Source organism: Marmota monax, unplaced genomic scaffold (genome assembly GCF_021218885.2).
Source record: "Marmota monax isolate L192 unplaced genomic scaffold, Marmota_monax_Labrador192_F-V1.1 WCK01_AAM20220418_F8-fsc00019, whole genome shotgun sequence".
NCBI classification, from domain to species: Eukaryota; Metazoa; Chordata; class Mammalia; order Rodentia; family Sciuridae; genus Marmota; species Marmota monax.
Genome location: NW_026695242.1, coordinates 10172441 through 10198702, shown reverse-complemented (window position 1 = coordinate 10198702; position 26262 = coordinate 10172441). Strand labels below are relative to the sequence as shown.

Sequence of the window (26262 nt, the reverse complement as noted above, 5' to 3'; positions counted from 1 at the left end):
ACATAGTAGAGCACTTTGAAGTTGGACCAACTAGCTTGAACTCCATCACTAACTAGCTATGTGACCTTGAATAATTCCTTCAACTTTAAGGTGTCTTTCTCCTCATTTGTCAAATTGAATGTTAGTGTAGGGAATCACTGAGTTCATTTCTAAGTCTAAGATTCTTCAAATATCTAGAACTAGCTTTAAAATATTGAAATTATTGTCTTTAAAAGCTCATATTTTGTTTTTATTTCTCCAGGAGTTTCTTCTTCTGATTCAGAAGGGGACCCTAACAAGGAAGAGATGAATCGGTAATTCTAATTTTCTATCTTATAGACTCAGTATCCTCAGATACTAAAAAAAGTCCTAACTGGTTACTAGAACTTGAGGAGAGAGGCAGATTTGGAGAAGACTCTACTTATTTTGCTTAAGTCTTGCTTAAGATTAATTGGAATATTCTCAGTATTTAAAATAGGAAGTGATACTTATAAAATATTGTATTTATATCTACAGAGTATAAAAACCAATAACCTAATGGTTTAAAAAGCTCATGTTTAGATAGTACTATAAGAACACAAAATTTGGTTATCCTAAATTATATATGAAATATATTTTAACTTTTATATATTATTCATAATTTTATGTATTTTATATACATATCATTTTTAAAATATTTACATCTCTTATTTACTGTGTGTGTATATGTATAGATGTGTATATATGTTCATGTATATATATATATATTTGATCTGGAATAGTTATATCCTTTTTGCTAAATAGTTGTACTATATACTGAACAAACTTGCATCCATTCATTTGTTAGTTTCTGCAACCATTGACTGAGCACCTACATTACCCCAGGCACTACACTAGATGCAATGGATATTAAGAAAAGTCAAGCCTGGCATGGTGGTGCATGCCTATGATCCCAACGGCTCAGGAGGCTGAGGCAGGAGGATCTTGACTTCAAAGCCAGCCTCAGCAACTTAGTGAGGCCCTAAGCAACTCAGTGAGCCCCTGTCTCAATATAAAATATAAAAAGGGGCTGGGGATGTGGCTCAGTGGTTGAGCGCCCCTGGGTTTAATTTCCGGTACAAAATAAAGAAAGATCAGATGCTTCCTTCTTTCAAGAGGTTCACACCTAGTAGAAGACAATGTAGAGGTAGCAAGAAATGAATACCAAACATATAGATGATAAGAGTAATATAGTATAATAGTCTATGATGACCATGTGCATGGTGTACAGGACTTGGTACAAAAGAATAGTTATTGGTTGGGGGTGCAGGGAGAGAACAGGAAAGGTTTTACAGAGTGGGTGATCCTAAACTGAACCTTTGAAGAACAGAAGGAGGATACCCCCCAAAAGGGAGACAGGAACATTCCAGCAGAAGTCCTGGGAATAGAAACAGACATAGTAACCATTCCTGAGGCTTCCTGAAACAAACAGAAATATGTGGGAGCCTGATTGAAGAGACGTAAACTGTGTTACCCCTATAGAGGGTAAGCTCTGCGAGTGCAGAAATCGTTTTACTCTTCAGAATCTTTTGTGTTTATCTACCTGGCAATGAGAATTTGCTTTCAGCTCCTGTGCAGGAACATTCAGGACCAGAGTAAAGGATATTCCCTTTAACCCACTTCCTTATCATTCTCAAGACCTTGCTTCAGTATCTTCTTCCTGCTGGCCTTTGATGCCAGCCTCTTTCTTAGAGGGATGCTCCAGCCCTCTTCTCTCTTCTACAGTCTCCAAAATATTACTGATTATTCTCTATGAGATCATTCTGCTCCTATCATTTTCCTTCTTAAAAAAAAAAGATTATCTATGGGAAAACAAAATAAGAAACATTAAAAAAAAACTTAAAGTCTTATTCTGTGGAGGATCCACTAGTCTTACCTGGCCTCCATCTTGGGCTGTCTACACTGCTGACATCTCACTCAAAACAATGCATGGTTCATTTTTTATTTTTCATGGCAAACTCCTACTTATCCTTCACAACCTGGACTAAGTATTCTTCCTCTTGGGTTTCTGTAATAAATTCCTCTTCTATTACACACTCATCACTCCTTTCTCAAGGTTCCTATAAATATGTTAAAAATTTAATGGTATGAATTTTGATACATTAATTATGCAAGAAATAGTTCATTTATTTATTTGCTATAAGTCTAATTGTAATAGTTAAAATTTGACTTCATTTTTATATAATAGAAACCCAAATTAACTGTGATTTAAATGAGATAGATAGTTCTCATTTACATAAAAATCAGGTAAATGGCTTCGCATTATAGTAGGTTTCAGTCTGCTTCCAGGTTTCTGCTTCATCTCATGTTAAGGTACACCCTCATTTTCTTAGTTTAAGATACCAAGGAATAAAGGGTATGTCCATCTCCTTTGTAAGGTCAGCTCTCTAAATAGCATATTTCACTATCCCTTATATCCCATGACTAAAAAGAGCCATGTGACCACACCTAGTTGCAATGAAGACTGGGGCGTGTAGTCTTTTGGAACAGTCATGTAAGGAAATCAGGGGTTTTGTTATTGCAGAAGAAAACCCATGCTTTAGAGACAATGATAGGCTTTGCATCACCATGTAATTCTGCTTCTTAGACTCCATCCTGCCTGGTTAGGATCTGTCATTATTGGGTGTCTCTTCCCCCCTCCACAGTTATGCAAAGATTCCTTTGATATATATGAAGCAGTGTGGGAGCAAGCATCATTCTAAGCACCTGGCATGAATTATCTAACTCTCACAAAACCCCTGTGGAATAAGAATTACTATTCCCCCATTTTAGAGTTGGGGAAGCTGAGACACAAGAGAGGTAACATTCAGACCAAAGACAGGGAAGCCCTCTGTCAATGGTCATCTCTTCTCCTGGGTTACAGGTGAGAGGCCCATGTGCTAAATCTCAGTGGCTCTTTAAGTCCAGTGTTGTTTCTTCCCGACATGCTTCAGGACTATGTCTTTAGCAAGACTGGAACCTTCCACCTTTCCTCTGAATTTAGGTTCTTCCCCTTGCCAGGCTGTCTGGCCAGATCCACAGATCTTTCTGCCTTCCCCACAAACCAAATAATCTTTCCTCCACAACCTTGTCAAGAATACTTCCTGGTTCTTTTGACCTTAAAAAAAATCCCTTCAAATTATGTAAACTTGAAGATTTTGGATTATTATTGCTTTCTGCCATGTCACAATCCCAGAGATAACAATATGCAAAGCTTGGCCTCTTACTTGGAACAACAAGAGGGAAAATACAGACAACAACAAAACAAATCTAAACAAGATATCCTCTGCACAGGGTTCTGTCACATCTTAGATCTCAGGTGGTTTGACTCCCTGGCTACACTGAAAGCAAGTGACCCAAGGACAATGGTGGCATATCCATCTTCATATTTGCATTTCCTAACAAACTGTATGGAAAGGAAACTCTCGGTAAACTCTCAGTAAATATTTGTAGAATATTGTCAAACAAAGATTTGTATTACATCCAACTATAAGGAGTGATGATATTATTAGTTTTGCTGACAGACTTTTCACACACATTTATAGTTCTGATTTATAATCTATATTTTAAAAATTTCTCAGAATCCAGAAGCCAAATGAGGTGTCATTACCTCCTACTACCTCTGCTGCCATTCCTCCAGCAGTGCCCCAAGCCCAGCATTTGGTGACCCAGCCCAGAGTGTCAACCATCCAGCAGGTATAAGAATCTAGGTGAAACACAAGTGCCATGGACTGTGATGGACATGCACTGTGACCATGAGCTTCTTGTATAGCATGATCATACTCTTCTTTGTTGCAACTAGTCATCATAATAATCACCTTGGGGGCTGGGGGTGCAGGTCAGTGGTAAATAACTTACCACTGTTGATTTGTTACATTATCTATCCATGCACAGTCAAAGCCCTGAGTTCAACCTCCAGCACTGCAAAACAATTAAATTTAATTTAAAAATAAATCCAATTTAAAAAAACATACAAAATAAAGTTACATGATAATTAATTTGTACTTCCCATGTATGGAGAAAGTGTTGCTATTGCTTTGTGAACTTCTTGCCTAGTTACATGGGCAAATATCAAAGGAAAAGAAACTCTTTATGAGCTTGTCTGACATTCCAGCTTTATAAAGAGGGCTGATTACATATCTAGTGAGCTGCCAGCTCTCAGACTGACCCAGGACAAACATTCTATACTGTAAAACTTAGTTTCAAGGAGATGCAAAGAATTCTACTTTCTGAGTAAGCCGGTTCAAAATTATTTTTTAGAAAACAGCAAAAGGCTCTTATCTTTTGAGTCAATAAAAAATAATAATAATATATGCTTATAGCCACACATGGTGGCACCTGCCTATAATTCCAGTAACTCGGGAGGCTGAGCCACCAGGATTGCCAGTTCAAGACCAGCCTCAGCAACTAGTGAGACCTTGTCTCAAAAGAAATAAAAAGGGCTGGGGATGTACCTCAGTGGTAATTTGCCCTGGGTTCAATCCCTAGAACTGTAGTAATAATAACAACAACATCAATAACAAAATGCTTATTGTAAAAACATTTAAAAAGTACAGACATATATTGAATAAAAACTTTGGCCAAATTTCTACCTCTATGCCCCCTCTTCTCAGAAGTACCTCTTATTAATAGTTTCTAGCAGATAGTTCCAGGCATTTTCTAGGCAAATATAAAAATAAATATGTATGTGTATACTTTAAAACATATAAAATCATACTATCTAAATATGTTTGTAAGATGTTATAGATATGTTTGTTGACCAATGATAATACATTTAAATGTGTTATCTACAACCTTTTTGAAAAAAGTTCAGAATTTCTTCTCTAGCCCATTTAGTAATGCAGAGAGATCAAGTTTTAGTCCTAATCCACCGGTTTTCAAACTGTGATTGAGGCAGCCCTAGGATTTTATGGGACCTCTTCAGGAGGTTAGGTCTGATTACACGCATCCATGTGAAGGGGCTGGAGTAGAGTGGACACCACATATTTTACAGCCACCATGACCTGGAAAGAAATGCAATCAATTCAGACTAAAATCTGAAGTCATAAACTTAGAAAGCATGTCTTTTGATTTAGGGATTAATTTTACACATCAAATTCTGTAGATTTGTTGTATTATCTATTCATGTAATGATTTTAGTGACCATGACTCTATTGCTTGTTCTCCTCTAACAGTGTCAGAGCCCTACCAACTATTTGCAAGGATTGGATGGAAAACCTATAATTGCAGCTCCTGTGTTTACAAAGGTAATCAAAATATGGCTTCCTTCTGTCCTGGCTTTAGAGACACTGCAGCATCCAAATGAAGTTTATGAAACAAGATTTACTGATTTTATCTCAGGACTTTGGTCTCTTTATAAGTACAAATAAGCTTTAGGGTTTTTTGTTTTTTGTTTTTTGTTTTGTTTTGTTGGTTGGTTGGTTGGTTTGAGGTAGTTGTCCAAATATCATTCCCAGTCCTTGATTTCTAATGTCAGTTTTTACACTGATCCTGATGGTCACACCTGAGGATCAGGTGATAAGATTCTAGCCACTTACTACTCTAGAGGTTTCTCTGGACTTTCAGAAGAATCTAGTTGCAGGTACCTGTTTTTGTGCTCAAGGAGTTGAAGTTAAATGCTCTTGGGAGGTTTAATGGAAAGCCTCACTCAAGGACAAAGAGCTTTCTCTTTCTGTTCCATGGTGTCAGCTATTGTGGAGTCATCAAATTCTGAGTCACACAGTCTTTGTATTTAGAACTGGAAAATTCAGTTGGGCACTTTCATTTACAAATGAAAAAAACCTCGGGAAAGCCAGAGAGATTAAGCGATTTGGCCAATGTCACAAGACTAGTTAGTAGCAGAATGAGGATGAGAAACAGGTTCTCCCACTTCTCAGCCTTTCGTTCTTTCTTTTATATAATAAACTGTTCATATGTTGCCCCAGACAGTAAGTTCAAAGGTGAAAAAGTTGAGTCACATTGCATTTTTCAGTATTCTGAAGACCAAATGGGTGCAACCTATGCCTGGATTTATGTTCATTGTTTGTATGAACACCCACCTAAGTCTCAAAAGATTTTATCTTCTAAGATATAAGCATGGATATTACAGAAGTGGTTATCAATTGTGGTTAACTCTCTTCTCCAAGGGTCCATTGGTAATGTTTGGAAACATTTTTGGTTGTCACAATTGGAGTGGGGCTGCTAACATTCTATACTGAATAGGATGGCAGCCCCCAAATAAAGAATTATCCAGCCCCAAGTGTCAGTAGGGCTGAAGTTGAGAAATCCCAATTTCAAGCAAAATGGTCAAAGTAGTCTCTTGCAATGAGTACTAATACTTAAAAGAGCTAAGTTCACAACTTCCTCAGAAGCATTCATTTCAAGGAAATCCTGACATATCATACCGACTCATGCAAAATGGTTTTCCAAAATCCATCATGAAGTCTAGCTGTGACTACCTATATCTATATCAGTTAGGCACATTTTCATAGGTAAAACAAGATGCCTCTCAATTTTTCAGGTTGGTTTACTATAACCTGCCCCTGAGGTTTCAGTTTTACTATTTTCAAAGACTTGAAATAGAAAAACAATGTGTTGTGACTAGTGGATACAAGACTTTGAGGAGGAATTAAAGAAGGACCTTTGTGAGGGGGGAGTGTGTGTATGTGTGCACGTGTAAAATATAGCTAACAGAGCTTTTTCTTGTCATCTCTTATTGCCACTGCTAAATCACCTAGTCTTACGATACAGCGTAAGTGCCACAAAAATGTTCTATTTATTTTAATTTGCCATACCCATTTGTCATACCTTAGAGACTGCTGACTCTTCAAGGCAGCTAAACCACCAAGGAGTTTATACCTAGTCCCAATAAAGTCTCCTCTCTTCTGTTCTGCAACACCATCTGCCTCACCAGATAGTTGACACCAAAGAGGTGTCCTTATCTCCACTCAATTTCAAATCTTAGGTGCCCTGGTTCCAGGCATTCAGATCACCCAGAGCACATGTGTCTGGTACATTTATCAAAGATAAAGTTGTTTACTCTCTCTTTCCCAATCACCTTGAAAGCTCCCTGTAATGAATAGATAGGAGTTCATAAGGTAATAATAGGTCCAAAGCTGTTTTTATTATTTTAACAAGTCTGATAGGAACCTTTAACATTAATTCTTTATGCTTCGTTTTCACAGGTTGATGAACACATCAGGTTTAGTTGCTTTTGTGTGGTGACTGATTGCCTCCTAATTAGATTGGCAGATACATATGCCTTTAATAAATAAAATGGGGAAATGAATTAATCATTAGATAAGGCATTTGTTAAGTAAAATCTCTGTATGCATTAGCTTCATGGTGGGAAAATGGTCCCTAGTACCTAAACTCTGGGAAGGCTTTCTCTGCCCTTTGGACTTGTGATTTTGCCTCCATAAATGGGATGAGGATTGTACAGACATAGGGCACTAGGATAGGCTGTGGCTCAAATTCCAGAGAGACTTATCAACCACAGTGTGCTTGCGTTAGTTTCCGTCAGCCAGGGCAAGATTGAGGTCATAGTCACTGCCAGTGTCATTAGCGAATTTCTGAGTCAGAGCTACCAAGGATGGTTTCACGTGGCCATGAGCAATGATAACAGATCATTTGCATATGTTTGTTCGGGTTATCCCTGCTCTATTTACTTCTTTAGGAACTTCCTGAGCTCCAGCCCCTGTGACTCACTTTCTATACTGCCCAACAAAGCATTTCTTTACCAGTTATGGCAAGAAGGCTTGTTTTGTTTTAAAGCAATGATTAGAGAGCAGAGTTTTATTTAACTCCTTTGGCCATGGAAAATTACTTTCTAAACAAGGATAAAATGAAAAGGAGAGTGGCCCAGAAAAGTAGTGGTAGAGTTTAAGAGAAGGTGATGGAATATATATACTTGTTCACTAATCTACTTAAGAGAATTTCTGTGTTTTTGTTTGTGGTGCCAGGAGCCAACCAAGGGCCTCATACATATTCTGCAAGTGTTCTACCTCTGAGCTCCTAGCTCCCCAGCCCTCTTAGGTTTTTAAATGCTTTTAATTGTGGGTAGAGCTAGACTATCCTTTGTTCTCTATGCAGCATCAAAAATATTTTCACTTTGCCATGGGGGGAACAGGACTCACACTTCTTGAGCAGGAGAGAGGGAGGTGATCAAATTAGAATCTTGCTCCTATCACTGCTCCCACTCAACAGCAGCTGCTCTGGCAGGCTTTCAAGGCTGCAGCGGCTCTGGCTCCAACTACTTCAGCAGTAATTTGAAGAGTGCAAGGGGGCAGGGGAAGTGAGAATTTGAAGAGCACTTCATTATATAATGGCAGAGGAGGGAAACCCTGAAATCATGGGGCCCAGTAGTTGAATCCAGACTTCTGAAGATTTCATGGGCTCTTCTCCCTAGCCCATCAATTCCAGAGAATTTTTCACAGAGCACCTGTGACAATCCAGGGGGAAAGGACTTTCAATAAGTTTTTTAATCTGTAAAAAGTGCTCTGATCCAACTCCAGCCTAAAGTGCTGTACACATACACTTGCATCATGTCCCAAGGTGCAAAAATATTGACTGGGTTTAAAAACAAATAAAATGATAAAGTGAACCTTGTAGCTGACATTTTTTAAAAATATATTTATTTTTTAGTTTTAGGTGGACACAATATCTTTATTTTATTTTTATGTGGTGCTGAGAATCGAACCCAGCGCCTCATGCATGCTAGGTGAGTGCGCTACCACTTGAGCCACATCCTCAGCCCCTAGCTGACATCTTTTAATCAATAACAGAGATGCTCCTTCTCAAGAATGTCCCTAAATGATATTTGTGGGACGAGATCTACCAAGCAGAAATTGTATCTTTTCAACTCACATTTATAACATCTGGCACTGTGCTTGGGACAAAGCAGGCACATTGTAATATTTATTCTGTGGCAAAGAACTTCCATTTAACTTTCCAGTTAAGAAAGGATTCTTCTTTTTTTCAACATTTTGTGGCTTTAGAGCAGAAGAGAAAAAATTCAGTGTCAAGTGACCATGCTTCTCATGTCGAGTTATTTGGAAGAATGTTCTCCCAAATGATCAGTATGGTGATGACACACAAGACAAGAGTTGCACTTTGGACATTGTTTACCTCTGTAGACCTTTGGTTTTGGGGCCTTTAGTCCAGATCCATAATTCCTAGTAAAGATTAACTTAATCTTTCCTAGGCCATTTCATTTGTCTTATTCATCTGTAGTGAGGTTAATATGACTGTGACTAAGCATGTACATATCATATGTTTTAGTCTGTTTCCTGTTACTATAACAAAATACCTGAGGCTGGGTACTTATAAGAGGAAGAGTGTATTTAATTCACAGTTCTATAGGTTCAAGGGCATGGCACTGGCATCAGCTTGACTCTAGTAAAGACCTCATGGTGGATAATATCACAATGATGGGTTTGAGAAGGAGAGAACACATGGCAAGAGGGAAGTCAGAGTGAGGGGAGGGGCCGGTAACAATTTCCCATCAGGCCCCACCTCTTAAACATCCCACCATTTCTTAACATCATCACACTGGGGACCAAGCTTTTAACAAATATACCTTTATGGGAGCACTTGAACTATATCCAAAGCACATCATCTTGGTTCCATTAGGAAATAGCCTAAGACCCACTATGACAAACAACTGACTTGGACCTTGATATATGCAATATGACCAGCCCTCCTTTTTTTTTTTTGGTACTAGGGATTGAACACAGGGTTACTTAACCCCTGAGCCAGATACCCAGCCCTGTTTTATATTTTATTTAGAGACAGGGTCTCACTGAATTGCTTAGGGCATTGCTAAGTTGCTGAGGCTGGCTTTGAACTCACAATCCTCCTGCCTCAGCCTCCTAAGCCTCTGGGATTACAGGCATGCACCAGAGTGCCCATCCTAGCTCCTTCTTAAGAGACTTTTCAGAAAGAACAATTTTCAGTGGTACAACTATTACTGTCCTTATAATTATGGCTTTCATCAGCTTTCTCTAAGCGGATTGTAAGAAGACTTTGGCATCTTTTTTTACTCAGTATTGATTCACATTGGAATGAAATTTCACCTCCCATTATGGATATTAGTGGGTTTGTTCCATACACTGTAGCTCAAAGGTATCTTGGCTGGCCTCTCAAATAGAACAAAGTTCTTAGTTTTCAGTGTCAAATGAATAATAACAACCAGCCAGTGTTGGTGTAAATCATAAGTAACATAATTTCGCAAGGAAATCCTTTTTCAAGAAGGCTTTAGTATATTCTCTGTAGATTGAGAGTTGGCTTACATATCCAAACTGCCAGCCATGTTGAACATACAGGTTAACCTCATTTTGCTCACATCCATTTTGTAAATGTGTCATATTTCATTTAATCCCTTCTGTCACCACCTTTTGTACTGGGGGGGATGGTTGGGAAGGAATGGTTTTCTAATGTGTTTGCCTTAAGATGGAATGAAAACTCCACTATGTATGAATTCCAGAGAAGTGTCTGATACTGCTAAAGTTTTCCATAGGCCCCAAGGCTCCCATTTTGGCACAGAATTTTCTCAGAGGTCAAGGTGAAGGACATATTCACCTGTTTGCCAGGAGCAGCCAAGACCCATTGATGCTTTCAGCATTTCATTCTTGTCACTGGATGAGGTAGACAAAGAAAAACCAAATTTTCAATAAAATAGTTCTTTATTAATTCAGAAACCACCACCCTGTGCTAATTCCATCATGAATCACTTCAACAAGCAAATTTGGGGATGGGGGAGAAAAAAAACACTAACTTTGAACTACAGTGCCCCCTGGCTGTCACAATATCAACGTACACACACCCGTGAGGTAAAAGTGCAGTTAAAGGCTTGTGGTTCCTTACTTCTTACTCCCCACCCTTGCAGTCCTTAGGCAAATGCTATAAATGTGAAAAGCCTTGCACAAAATATTGTAAGTTGTTCGAACAAAAGCTGTAAAAAACACCACAAATTATTTTTAATAGTGAATGACAAAAGGAAGAAGGAACTACTGACTTTCCCTTTCTCTTACGTAAGAGCCAGTATTTCCTAAATGCAGGTTCAAAAATTGTAATAACAGAAAGCCTGCAGCCTTTGGTACTTACAGAACTTAGAGAAAGTTTAATCAGAATATTTCCATGTTTATAGTCTTTAGGCCAAAATGAAAAATAAAAATATGCTCTCACACATGCCAAAGAAACATTTCATAATCAAACGGAATACCAACCACACCAAAGAATGTGTGATTTTTAAGCTCACAAATCATAATGAATGAGGATGTAGTTCTGAAAGAAAAATGTGCATTCCGTACTCCCATAGAGTCTAGAATCAACTTTACAATTACAGTATCAACTTTACAATTCAAAGTGAATTTTGTAAGCCTTTTATCATGGAGGTATCAAAAAGCTTTTCACAGAATTACAACATATTTTACAATGACTCCATGTGTGACTATGATTATATAAAGGTTGTCATTGTTTATATGCCTCAATAGATCAGTGAGACTATACTTGTTAAGACCACATAAGGAAAACAAAACAGCAAGATAAAAAGCAATTTCTAGGACAACAGAATGTAAACTAAGCAAAGCCTGCAAGACAAATCAGTTACTTGGCCACAGAGCTGTTCCACATTCTGAACAACCACAATCTTTGAGGAATAATACTTTACTTCTGTGTTGAATCACCTAGTATATATTAACCACAGATTTTTAAATTATTATCATTATTGTTATTACTTCTGAAAACCAAATTCTACGTGGGTGTTTACAAACAGAAGTATTTTACTAAAAATTAGCTTCTTTACTCAAAATGTTTTGCAGGATATTTAATAAATTAACTTAGCACAGCAACAGCTGCAAAAGGAGAAAATAGTGAGGAAAGAGCTTTATAGAGGTCAGTGGTTCCATATTAAAAAATAGACTCAAATGTACATCCACGGACTCAAAATTGTAGAAAATTTAGAAAAAAATCCAAATATAAAAGAGAGAGTGTCTCTTTGATACCAGGGATTGAACTCAGGGGCACTTGACCACTGAGTCATATCTCCAGACCTATTTTGTATTTTATTTAGAGGCAGGGCGTCACTGAATTGTTTAGCACCTCACTTTTGCTGAAGCTGGCTTTGAACTCATGATCCTCCTGCCTTGGCTTCCCAAGCCACTGGGATTACAGGCATGTGCCACCATGTCCAGTGAGACAGTGTCTTTTTCTAAAATTCAACACTGAGACTACATTCCAAAGATATATATTTTTTGGTTCTAACAATATTCTTCTCATTCTAGATGCTACAAAATTTGTCAGCCTCTGAGGGTCAGCTGGTTGTCTTTGAATGCAGAGTAAAAGGAGCTCCATCCCCTAAAGTTGAGTGGTACAGAGAAGGGACCTTGATAGAAGATTCTCCAGATTTTAGGATTCTACAGAAAAGTAAGTTGTTGCTGTAAAACTATTTTTCTGATAATTTATTTTTATAAATTGATTATATGTTTATTTTTAAAGCTTTAGCAACTAATTAAAAATATACTAAAAAACTAAGTAAAAAAATCACCTATAATCATATTCCACAAGACTAAACTCTATTATTATTTGGGTGTATATTCCCAAGAATTTTTTTCCCATGCATATCCTTTAAAATAAAACTGTCATGCTCTTTTTTTGGAAATGTATTTTTTTACTCAATATTTCATGGGCATATTTCTATGTTAATATAGAACTTTATTAATCTCAAAAAATATCTATTTCATATTTAATCTCCTGTTGAAAATTTAAATTGTTACAATTTTTTACTACTATAAACTAGGCTTCAATGATGCTAACAGCGCAAATCTTTGTGATTATCCATAGTTGTTACTTTACAATAACTTTATAGCACTGAATTGCTACTGTCAGTACATAGTTTTTAGGCTTTTATTATATGTATTGCCAAAATGCCATCTCAAAAAGTTGAGATAAATTTAGACTGATTATACAATTGATCAGCCAAATTGAGACCCTTTGGGATGTGCAGGGACCCCAAGTATAAACTAGGTCTGTCCCAGACACATGTTGCCCTACCTATACTCTAGCACAACCAGCAATGCAGGGAAATGCCTTTTGCCTCACATGTTCACCAACAATGGTTACTAACCATTTTTTTTAAATCTTCACTAATTTTATAGGCCAAGTATAGGAACAGTTATTTTAATCTGCATATCGTTAATCAGATATGGGAGGGTACTTTTTTGTATTTATTTAGGTTTTTTATTTCTTTTATTTCATGTTGAGTTTTGATTCTTTTTATTGTAAGAAAGCTTTATATAGTCAAGTGGTTGATTCTTTTTTTTTTTTTTTTTTTTATCACATACTTTTCAGCTTGTCTTCCAATGCTTTCTCTTTGATCCTTTGCAGTCACAAAATAAGTTGCAACTTACTTGCTCCTTTGGTTAACTATACAGAACAATCTACTATAGAAAAAACTTGAGAAGAAAATTCGGTAAAATGTTGGTAGTCTTTCTCTGAGCAGCAAGTCTAGGATCAATTATTTTGCTTCCACTTGCATTTTTGTGTTTTTCAGTTTTTCTGTGATGAACATGTGTTACTTTTATTTATTTGTTTTTAGTTTTTAGGGGTTTTGTTTTTTTAATGGAGAAAATAACACACAAACCTTATTACATGCCCAAATACATAGGAGTATTAGACTTCTCTTTATCTTTTTGATTAACAAAAATTATATAAACTAGTCATGGTGGTGCACATCTATAATCCCAGAGGCTCTGGAGGCTGAGGAGGAACATCACAAGTTCAAAGTCAAGCCTCAGCAATTTAGCAGGCTCTGAGCAACTCAGTGAGACTCTGTCTCAAAATAAGATATAAAAAAAGCTGGGGATTGGCTCAGTAGTTAAGCACCCCTGAGTTCAATCCCTGGTACCAAAAAATAAAGTTATATAATTTATTTTATACAACATGATGTTTGACATATGCATACATTGTGGAATGACTAAATTGAGCTAACATGCATTACCTCACATCACCCCCTCCTTCTTTCATGGCTGAGTTATTTGCTTTTTCTCTTTTTCTTTTTTTTTTCTTTTTTTAAGAAAGAGTGAGAAAGAGAGAGAGTGAGAGAGAGAGAATTTTTTTTTTAATATTTATTTTTTTAGTTCTCGGCGGACACAGCTTCTTTGTTTGTATGTGGTGCTGAGGATCGAACCCAGGCCGCAAGCATGCCACGCGAGCGCGCTACTTACCGCTTGAGCCACCTCCCCAGCCCCTGCTTTTTTTTTCTTAATCTGTTTCTTCTAATCTCAAAATGATATTACTTTGATCAGTATGAAATGTGAATAAGAACTACTGCAGGTTTTAGCAGTAGTAGCAGAAACGATAATATATTCTAATACCATTTAAACTGAGAGAGAAAAAAAAAAAAACTCCAATAGTTCTATCCATGTAGAATATTCTAAGTTCAACAACAACTTATGGAGTGCCTGCAATTGTATAAATATTCACTGAACTCTAGTATCTGGTACTACAGTGGGCATTTTCAGGTATGCCAAGGAAATTTAAGATATAGAACCTGTTCTCAAGCAATCTATTATCTATTCTGAGGCTCTTGATCCTAGAAACCACAGAGCAAAAGGTATATTCTACATTTTACTGGCATACGAAAGTCCAAAATCAAACATGATCTCTCAGTCTTCACGAGCTTTTTTTCAGGTAAGGCCGAACAAGCACCAATCAAAACAAGTCATTTCAGAGTCCCAGCCAACTCAGGAACTTTGCCTTGCCAAAGGTTTATGTACCCCAGTGGACCCAGGTGTGTTCCAAGGTGCAGCAACATCATTTAGATGCTCTCTTGCTGCCCTTTTCCGTCCCTATTGAGGTTGTGGGTGCTTAGGTCATTAACATTGATAGATTAACTTTATCTAATTACTCCTGAGTATGCAAGAGACTACTAAATTCTACAGGAAACTTCTGATTTAAAAATGTAATCTCTCAGAAAAAAGCAAATGCTCAGAATTTTTTTCTTTCTTTTTCTTTTAGAACCTCGATCCATGGCAGAACCAGGTAAAGATCATTACAACAGGGGCTGGGGATATAGCTCAGTTGGTAGAGAGCTTGCCTTATATGCACAGGTCCTGGGTTTGATCCCCAGCACCAAAAAAAACAAAATTAACGAAGATTATTGCAACTTTAATTTTTTAATATATAATGAGTGATTTAATATAGATAAGAACATGTTGAAATTACACTGGTGTCAAGAGAAAGAGAAAATTAAAGTTTTAGTAAAAAAAGATCCAAATGAACCCTAGTTATTATAAGAAAAGGAAAAGATGGGAGAATTTGCAAATTTTGAATATATATGCAATACCTGGTATGAATGCAGTGAATTCTTCATTTTTTAAATTTTTTTTTAGTTGTAAATGGTCCTTTATTTTATTCTATCTATCTATCTATTTATTTATTTATATGTGGTGCTGAGGATTGAACCATTCCAGGCAAGGCTCTACCACTGAGCCACAACCCCAGCCCTAGTTCTTGAGTTTTGAGGATTATTTCACAGGAATTATTTCCCCACCATCCTTGGCCTCCAATCATACCGTTCTTAAACTGGGCAGAGCAATTTTTATGATACCAGATCAATTCCAATTCCACAACCTATGTGCCTCAAATTCGATGCATCAAATTTTGAAATTTGCAGAGACACAATAAAATGTTTAATTTGATGCTATTATATTTCGTTAGAGGAATACTAGATGAGATAGATGGAAGTGACAGTAGGTGAAACTCTCACCACTAGAAAATACAAGTCATTCACAAATCAGGACGTGAACATCTGAGCACCCTCTCCATAACCACCTTGAAGAATCAGATTGTTTGTATCCCTGGGTGAGAAAGATGGTTTGGAATTTCATTATCATAATTATTTTTTCCTGACAACTGAATGGAAATGAATTTCACTCAAGAAGACCTTGAACTCCATGTTGCTTGACCCTACACTAAGGTCTTAGAGATATTTGGCAAAGACAAGAAGTGGATTTACTTTTTTTTTTTTTTTTGCTTATAGTGGAGTGGTACTTTGCCCTTCAAAAATGTTCGAGCCTTTTGTCACAGGAAAGCAGGCAGCTGAAACTCAACTTTTGTTCTGATGAAGGGAAAATTTAAAGTCAGATACCAAACATCATGCAAGAGGACTTTACGGGAAGTGAAAATAAAGTAGAAGAAAAGTGAGGCTTAAGCAAAAAGCACTCTCAAGGGAGAGAACCGGCCGTCTCCAAGTAGAGAATAAAGGAGACAATACTGTCCCCAATTTTATTACTACTATTTGATGTTTACCAGAAGTGGGGACCACCTTCTGTACTCTTTGCCAACTCCTTTTTCAGTGGGGAGGGAGGGTGGAGTTTTTGACTTTAGTTGGTCTTCTCCAGAACTGTCATGGTGGCCTTCCTATTTAGGAGGCTTCATTTACAAGTCAATCCCATGTTAATGTGGGCACGGTCAGGTCATTAGCTGGTCAGAAGTTACCTTAGTTCGAAAAGAATCTTCCTTCCCAGATAATTGGAGACACTGATAGCCATAATTCCTAGCTTTATGTTAACATCAATGGACCCTGCCAAGAGTTAATCCCATTAATCCTTTTCTCTTGACATATTTCCCAATTAGGTCCTTTTGCTTCTGTTTATTTTTTACAAATTAACTACCACCCTTTACTTTCTTGTCTACTTTGGAAGTAGTTTTAAAAAGGACCCTAAAGTAACTTAAAGAACACTTGTGACCTTGCCTGCATTTCACTGCTCATTGCTAGCTACTGTCAAACCCCTTGATACTTCTGATCAGAGTGGGAGTTTTCATTAGGCAGTCAAATACACAAAATAGCTTCGGAATCACCCCAAAATAAACCCAAACAGGTCCTACTGTTTTCAGTTCCATGACTGAAAATTCTGCAGCTAGAAAGTTCTTTCTCCCACCTTGTTTAATGCAAATACGTTTGGAGAATAACAGGCAGGTATAGTGTCGTGTGAATAACTTTACAAGATCATTTTCTGAGAATGGATTGCTGAAAGATAAAGAGTGTGAATGTTTGGGAAAGGGAACAGAAAAATGCAGCATAGGTCAAGGGTTTAAAATAAGGTCTGAGAGTCACCAAAACCAAACTTGCTTCTACATGATTTATGATTCTTTAGGTAGAAAGTAAAAAAGACTTAAATAAAAACAGCTTAAACAATAATAAAAAGGTATTTTCTCACATAATAAGACTCCCTAAGAAATGGCAGTCCTGGTATTGGTTACTTTAGCAGCTTGGAGATCATCAGAGGCCAAGCCTTTTTTCCATTTTGCATTCTGCCATCAGCAGAGTATTCTCTTAGACTGCTTCTACTCTTAGACCTAAGATGGCTGCCACAGTTCCAGGTATCACAACCATATGACAACATCCAGAGGCAAAAACAGGAAATTTCACTATCTTCTGTTCCCTTTAAAGGACAAGGAAAACTTTCCAGAAACTCTCTAGCAGATTTTCCATGACATCTCATTGACCTGATAGTTTCACATACTACCACTTAACAAGAATAGTTAGCATGACTGGTTTACCAATCATGATTCATCACCTGAGGTTGAGAGGAGCCAGCTTATCTTAAAGGTGCGGGGAATCAAACCCAGGGCCTCATGCATGCTAGGCAAACGCTCTACCACTGAGCCAAATCCCCAGCCCCTTTTTACTTGTATTGACTTTTATAGAATCATCTGATTGATATTAGTAAATTCTGTAATTTCACTTTCATGATGAAGTCAGTAACAATTCTGTTTTACTGGCATGTAGAGGAGATTTGCACTTTGGTCATCGCTGAAGTGTTTGCAGAAGACTCTGGCTGCTTCACATGTACAGCAAGCAATAAGTATGGCACAGTGTCAAGCATTGCACAGCTGGATGTGAGAGGTAAGGCTTCTTATGTGCCAGAACAGTTTAGACTGATTTGGAGTGTGAGTGTGCAGAGTTTGTGTCACCCTTCCTTAGTGTTTCACATATGAATCAAAAAAGAATTGAATTAAGAAAAATGTTCTTGAATCATGTCCAATATTCAATTTCTTATAGTATTTAAAGCCACTACCTGTATCACCTCAGTTTTTCAGCTATTGCTTTCATACTTCATAAGAAAACCTCTCCTTGGGTTGTTTTGCTGTGCTGGGGATCAAACACAGGGTCTTATATATGGTAGGCAAACTCTCCATCACTGAACTACATCCTCAGCCTTCCTTGGTGTTATATGAATGATTAGATACCTACATTTTGTGTGTGTGTGTGTGTGCGCACGCACACCAGGGATTGAACCCATGGGCGTTTAACCACTGAGCATATATACCCAACCCTTTTTTTTATTTTGAGACAGGGCCTCACTGAGTTGCTGAGGCTGACTCTGAACTTTTGATCCCCCTACCTCAGCCTCTTGAGCCGCTGGGATTACAGGTGTGTGTGCACCACCATGCCTGTCTTAAACACCCAAAATTCTTTCTAAAAGAGTGCTTATTTTTCATTTTGTTTTGTTGGCTTTTTGTTTTTGTTTTTGGTGGTGCTGGGGATCAAACCCAGGGCCTGTAGACTACTAAGTATGTGCTCTACTACTGAGCAATATCCACAGCTGAGTACGTAGATTTTAAATTTATTTTTTTCCTGCATCATCACCCTTCTTTAACACCCCAGATTCTGATGTGTTTTTGTCAAACATTTTTCTATTGTACACTTACCTGGTTTGATTACTGTCCCTTTTGTTTTTTGGGTTTTTTAAAATATTTTTTTAGTTGTCAATGGACCTTTATTTTTTTTTTATTTACTTATATGCAATGCTGAGAATTGAACCCAGTGCCTCACACTTGCTAGGCAAGCACTCTACCACTGAGCCACAACCCCAGCCCCTTACTGTCCCTTTTGTACCCCAACCTGAGGTTACAATCCTATTCAACCTTGTTGGGTAAGGCTAACTCAGGTCATGTGATTGTCCTTTCAGGAAATGAAGACCTCAGCAATAATGGGTCTCTTCACCCTGCCAGCTCCACCACCAACCTGGCTGTTCTTGATCAACAGCCATCCCCACCCAACCCAGAGCCTCCTTCTGTGGAACAGGCCCCCAAACCCAAACTAGAAGGGGTTCTGGTGAACCATAATGAGCCCCGATCCAGCTCCAGGATTGGGCTCCGTGTGCACTTCAACCTGCCTGAAGATGACAAAGGAAGCGAAGCATCCTCTGAAGCTGGAGTTGCAACCACCAACCAGACCAGGCCCAATTCCTTCCCGGAGAGGTTCAACGGACAGGCCACAAAAATCCCAGAGCCTTCCTCACCCGTCAAAGAGCCCCCTCCAGTTCTGGCCAAACCCAAACTGTAAGTAAAAAAATTAGAATGAATAACCAAGAGTACCTGTGAGTCTTTGTTGAGTCTGATCTTCTTAAAAATGATGGATTTGGGGCTGAAGTTGGGGCTCAGTGGTAGAGTGCTTGCCTGATGTGTGAGGCCCTGAGTTTCTATTCTCAGCACCACATGTAAATAAATAAGTAAAATAAGTAGAATAAAGGTCCATGAACAACTAAAAAAAAAACAAATATATATATATATATATATATATATATATATATTTTTTTAAATGATGCATTTGAAAAAGGGAATTATCAAACAAGAAAAGACACATCAAGTGCATTGTAAAAGTACATCCTTGAGGTGGCAAACACCTATAATCCCAGTGGCTCAGGAAGCTGAGATAGGAGAATCTCAAGTTCAAAGCCGGCCTCAGCAACTGCGAGGCACTAAGCAACTCAGTGAGACCCTGTCTCTAATTAAATATAAAATAGGGCTGGGGATGTGGCTCAGTGACCGAGTGTCCCCTGAATTCAGTCCCCAGTACCCAAAAAAAAAGTATATCCTTACATCACTGTGGATTTACTTTCACTATCATCCATATGATTAATGTTCTACCTCAAAACAATGTTCAGAAAGAACATTGACCTTATAACTCTGTCTAAGGTCAGAGTTCTCTGGGTAAATGTCTATGCTCTTATTTATTTATTTATTTATTTATTTTTCAGTACTGGAGATTGAACCCACAAGCTTTCTATCATTGAGCTATACCCTTTTTTGTTTTGTTTTGTTCTGAGACAGGGTCTCACTAAGTTGCTGAGGCTGGCCTCCAACTTGTGATCCTCTTAAGTTGCTAAGATTACAGGCGTGCACCACCACACCCTATGTGTGCTCTTTTTATAAAGCCCTTTCTTTTGTCTAATAACATAGATAGTCTGTGATTTAAACCTTGTATTTACCATTTCTGCTTCAATTTAAGCTTTTGTATTGATTATGGAAAGCTATTTAGTTTTTTTTTTTTTAGACAGTTCTTTGCTATTGCTGGATACACTGTATTAATCATAGTAGGTTTTATATAAATATCATAGGTTGAAAGAAGTGATGGTTTTGTGATTCAACCCAGAAACTGTGGTTGTCATCATAACTCTCTAGAGAACCTCTGTCAGAGCTGTGTGGCAATGTTTAATGATCATCCAACCAAAGCAAATACAGAGAATAGCTGGGTGCAGTGGTACACTCCTATAATCCCAGAGGTTTGGGAGGCTGAGGCAGGAGGATCGAGAGTTCAAAGCCAGCCTCAGCAAGGATAAGGCACTAAGCAACTCAGTGAGACTCTGTCTCTAAAAATGAAAATAAAAAATATAAAAAAAAAACCAGGGCTTAGATGTGGCTCAGTGGTCCAGTGCCCCTGAGTTTAATCCCAAGTACCATTAAAAAAGAAAAAATACAAAGCATGATACTAGTATGTTCAATTTCATCTACACAACAAAATGATAGAAATTATGTTTATAATTCCACAAAAATTTTTAAGTATCAACAAGAACATCTACAGCAATAGTGCCCCCACTAGGTATTGCTCAGAGCTAACCATGAGATGTTCACGGGACACAAGTCATGCTGTTTAGTTTTGTTATTGAACCAGGCAGGCCCATGTTGCCCACCACACAGCATGCCAATCACTGAAACCAAGAGTTTTACAAAATAAAGTTCATTCATGAGGTGAGCAGATGGGAGATCAAGTCTTAATCTGCCTCCCTAAAAATAAAATTGGGGGATGTTTATTGGCTGAGACGTGGGGAAGGATGATCAGATCAAAATTCATCAACTGTTGGGGCTGTGGGTTTGACTCCGTAGTAGAGTGCTTGTCTAGCATATGCAGGGCTCTGGGTTATACCCAGCAATGCAAATAAATAAATAAGTAAATTAAAAGGAGAGTGACAAATTTCATCAACTGTTACCATCATGAGAAACAAGTAACTAAGAGCAGGTGAAGACTAGAGGGTTTATTCAAGAACTAAGAGAGAAGGTTTATTTAGATCATCCCTCTGTTTCAGATCTATATTCTTAACACATAAGGCAAAATTCTGGGCATAAAATTCAATTTTATAAAATGTGTCTAAGCAAGTCACTTCCATAAATGTCTCAGTGCCCTCAAAGTTAATCCAGGAAGCAAGAATCCACTTAAAGTGAAAAGAAGGGAGGAGATTATTGAAGTGATATAGACAGGAACAGAAAACAAAACTCTCCCAGCAAAAGAACTGGAGAGCTGGGAGCTAGGCCTCCTGGCCTGTGACTCAGGGATCATATAGTCATGCTAGCCTTGCCCACTGAAGCTCATCCAGCTGACTCACCTTCTGTCTGGGCGTCTCTTTGTTTTTCTTTACATATCTGCTCTATTCTTCACCATTTGCAGACTTATCAATTCTTTTGTGACCCATCATGACTAAGTTCCCCCTCTCTAACATGATCTGTGCCAAATACCACACCTGATTTACTTGTTCTCAGCAGCTTGATTCCAAATTCTAATTGGTCCAGACTGGTCTGATGACCACTCCAACCACCTAGCTTTGCAGAGGATTTGTTTGGAAGGAAGAGAAGTTACATGGGTCAGGTCAGGAGCCATGTATGGAAGTACTCAAAGGAGGGAGTTGTGGGGAATAGGTAACTCCAAACAACGTCCTTGGGGATTGCCTTCTTTGTAGGGCTTTCTTTTACCCAGGGACTGTGTTAGGGGCTATTAGGTATGTTGGTTAGGGTTAAATGGAGCTTCATATTACAGAAAGCCAAAATAAACACAATGAGGGTTCATTTTCTCTCACAAAAAGGAAGCAAACAGGGCATTCTGGGGCTGTTTTGGTAGTTACATGGTCATGAAGAACCCAGTGTCCACCAGTCATGAGGCACCACTTATAATCCCAATGACTCTAAGTCTGAGGCAAGAGGATCGAAAGTTCAAGGGCAATTTAGTGAGAACTTGTATAAAAATAAAAAATAAAAGAGCCGGGGGTGTAGCACAGTGTTGGAACACTCCTAGGTTCGATTCCCAGAACATAGTACAGAGGGGGAAAAAAAAGTCTCCTATCTTTCCCATCTGCTATCTCCAATGCTGGCTTCTCTAGGGACCTCCTGTAGTCCAAGATAGCTGATGATCATCTAGTCATCATGTTTGCATTTCAGGTAGCAGAAAGAGTGAATGGGCAAAAGTCACGTTCTTTTTTTTTTTTTTTTTTTTTGTTCTTTTTTCTTTTTTTAGTTGTAGATGGACACAATACCTTTAATTAATTAATTAATTAATTTTTATGTGGTGCTGAGGATTGAGCCCAGTGCCTCACATGTGCTAAGCAAGAGCTTTACCATTGAGCTACAACCCCAGCCCAGGAGTCACATTCTTAATGTCAGAAGCCCTTTTAAGGAATCTTTTTAGAGGTGTCATCAAAAATCTTCTGCTTATATCTCATTGGCCAAAATTTAGGCATATGGTATAATAATTGCAAAGTTAGCTGCACATACTGCCACCATGAATAAAATCAGGTTCTTTATGAAGAGGAGAATTAAGTAGACATATGAGATTTCTAATTAGTTAAAAAAAAAATTCTTTCTGCTAATTTATGTAGTGGTACCCTCTAAAAATATAGTCTTAAGCTCTATATACTTCCTTGGTATTTCTTGCCTTCCTTAAGTCTTCTCTTAATTGTGTGTACATATTTTACAGTAGTGTAAGTGTGAATGTATATGTATGTATCTTCACACATACACATACACACCTTTTATGAATCCACATGCCTATAACCTTTTCTTGCCAGTTTTTAAAAAATTGCCTCAGAATAATTGCACATATTTATGAGGTAAAGTGTGATATTTCAATACACAAATATAATGTATACTGATCGAATCAGATAATTAGTATATCCATCACCTCAAAAATGTGTCATTTCATTGTGTTGGGATTTCTGTTACTAATTTTAACCCCACTGGTTTTAACCTCACAAGTTTTGCATTAAAAATATAGACTCATTCTTCTCAAGGATATAGTGTTTTGCTTATTCCTTCAGTTTGTCATTCATATGGAAAATAGAGATAATGTCAATTTTAAAACTGCCCTGGGAATGGAGGCTGTCATTCTTAAACACCATATCATCAAAGCCTAGATAAGTCTGACTTTGAAATTTTCTACTTGAATATCAAGCTGTTCAAAGCAGTGATTTTTCATCCTACTTACACTCTAGAATAAACTGTGGAGGTTTTTTTAAAAAAAAAAATTATGCTTTCCATCTCAATTGAACCAGAATCTCTCCGTGGATTATTTTAATGTGCAACCAATTTGGAAACCATTTGTTAGAATTAGAGAAATGACCTGAATTGCTACCTTCCATACCCAGGAAACAAAAACAATTGTTAACATTTAAAATGTAAATGTAAAATGTCAGACAAAAGTCAGGATATACTGGGAAAGCCTATGCTTTGGGGACAAGTGTTTCTGTAGAACATTGGTTCTGAGTCCTGGATGATTATAAGATCACCTACGACCTTATAGTAAGAGCATTACTCTGAATTGGAAACTGTAGGCCTAGAGTTTGTGTTTCCAGCCCTACAGGATATACTAAGTCTGGCTGAACTTTAAGAACAACTGACTTACATTCACAAAAGATAACAATAACTGGACCTGGATCCCTTCCCAGGCCAATTAACTCTCTGGGTATTGGTGCCTAAACCAGTGAAGTTTGTTTATATTTTACAGTTTCCAGGTGATATAATGTGCTACCAGTCAGTGAGCACCTCAAAAACCATAGCCCATCTACTTATATTACTCAGTGATGTCCTTGGAAATGTTTAAAAACTGACAGGGTGAGAAATCCATAATGTTTAGCACCTGCCAATTTCCTTCCACCATTGAAGATTTCAAATTACAAAAGAAGGACACTGAATCAGTAGTTCAGAGGAGATGGACTCTAGTTGTCTTTCTGAGCCAGAAAGAGCTAACTCTAGAACACACTGCCCAACATTGATGCCAAAAAGGCTTTCAAAAGTACTTAATACTCAAGTTTGTTGTGTTATGATTATGTGACATTTTATCTCAAAATTTCAAAATTCCTACTGTGCATGGTGGTGTACAACTGTAATCCCAGTAACTCGGGAGAATGAGCCAGGAGGATTGCAAGTTTGAGAACAGCCTCAGCAACTTAGTGAGGCCCTAAGCAACCTATCAAGAAACATTATTAAAAAAAAATAATAAGGGCTCAGTGATAAACCACCCTTTAAATTGTTTTAAAAACAATTTTTTTTAAAATCCCTAATAAATTCTTTCATATCCTTATCATTCTGAAACACAGATGTTCATTCTTACAAATTTTGAAAGTTGACTTTTTATAGTTTAGAAGCTAAATACACACACATACACACACACACACAGCCATCACTTCTTGATCACCTAAATGTTTTAGGTGATTATCAATTCTCACAACAACACTGAGATATTATTACTATTTTATTTATAAGGGACTCTGGATCAGAAAAGTCCTGAGACTACCCAAAGCCACACACATAATAGGGATTGAGTCAGAATTAGGACTCAATGTGTCTTTCTATCCATCTAGTTAAACTGAGTTTTACAAAAGGGAAGATATTTTAAAGTAAGAGAAGAGAGTTGATAATATATAGCAAGAAAGCCTTAGTATAAACCTGATATCAGAAATCTGCATAGCAACTAGAAATGAGCAGCTGAGTTTATAGCAATTTATTGGCAGGGTGTTATTTGGCACAAGAGGAATCACTTAGGATTTTTAAACTAGTATGTACGGTGATTCATCTTCTCTTCTTTCACCCTTTCATTGCATTTTGCGCCTTCGTTAGGATATGGCAGATTCCAGATGTTATTTGTAAATAATCACTGGTTATTATATGTCAGCATTGGAGTATGTATGTCCCACTAGATTGTCAGTACTCAAAAGCTCTCAAGCATATTTATATCTTCAACCTAGCAAAGTAGACACTCAGAAGACTCAATGAAAGTTTTTGAGCTGGGTGCTGTGGTACACACCTGTAATCCCACTGGCTCAGGAGGCTGAGGCACGAGGATTGCAAGTTCAAAGCTAGCCTTAGCAACTTAGCTAGGCCCTAAGCAACTTAGTGAGACCCTTTCTCTAAATAAAAAATAAAATGGCTGTGGATGTGGCTCAGTGGTTAAGGTTCAAACCCTGGTACAAAAAAAAAAAAAAAAAGATTGGAATCAATTCCTTGTCCTGATGTAATGAATAAGCTAATTCAAACAGCTGTTTAAAGATCTCTCTAAAACAAGATGAGGTTCTTTCAATGAAAAAAAAAACTGTTCAAAGACATAGTCTCAACTGAATTCTTTCAGAATCTCAATCAAAATAATTTGACCCTAAATCCTATGTATCATTTTGTTTAAGGTTTGTGAACCTCTCTAACCCAATAAAGTCCACTGAACAGTAGAGGCTAACAGGCCATTTAAATTCTTACTTGTAGGAGAAAACTGGATCTTGGCTTTTATTCAATGGGAAATAAAGAAAAATAAGAGCAACTCAACACCAAATGACTTCCTGGACTCTCCTTATCATCCTTTTCCCCCCTAAGATAATTATTCATGCATTACCTTTGCAATTCTTATAACCACAGTACAATATTTCTGCAATGTCATCAGATTAAAATTTACTCAGACTACAAACATGTTCTAAAAACCACATAACACTTTATTCTATAGCAATCACAATATGACCTGCCAAATATAAGATCCATTAAAAATTAAAAGATTTTTTTATACTTTCATATCATTGGAAAAGTCAATACCAGCAGAAACAATGTTTACTGTTTGTATTTTTCTGCTTCTTTTGATTGATTAATTTTTCAATTATGAAGCTATGAAAAGGTTTAATTAAATTTTACTTATACTCCTTTATTCTCTCGGCTTAAGAACTCACTTCTAATATGAGGGAGAGGGGGAGGAAGGAGAGAAAGTTACTGTGCCAAGGA

The 26262-nt window shown here is 37.5% G+C and overlaps 1 protein-coding gene across 2 annotated transcripts in view; it reads left to right on the top strand.

Annotated features, from left to right (window-relative positions):
• The window catches only part of Mypn (myopalladin), a 121840-nt gene that overhangs the window by 54596 nt on the left and 40982 nt on the right, over positions 1 to 26262 (top strand). For both annotated transcript variants that reach the window (XM_058577974.1, XM_046419722.2), the window contains 7 exons: positions 242 to 293; positions 3558 to 3672; positions 5151 to 5222; positions 12237 to 12378; positions 14971 to 14994; positions 17747 to 17863; positions 18930 to 19302. In XM_058577974.1, coding sequence (XP_058433957.1) covers positions 286 to 293; positions 3558 to 3672; positions 5151 to 5222; positions 12237 to 12378; positions 14971 to 14994; positions 17747 to 17863; positions 18930 to 19302 — 851 coding nt within the window. In that variant the 5' untranslated portion in view covers positions 242 to 285. The remainder of the gene's footprint in view (positions 1 to 241; positions 294 to 3557; positions 3673 to 5150; positions 5223 to 12236; positions 12379 to 14970; positions 14995 to 17746; positions 17864 to 18929; positions 19303 to 26262) is intronic.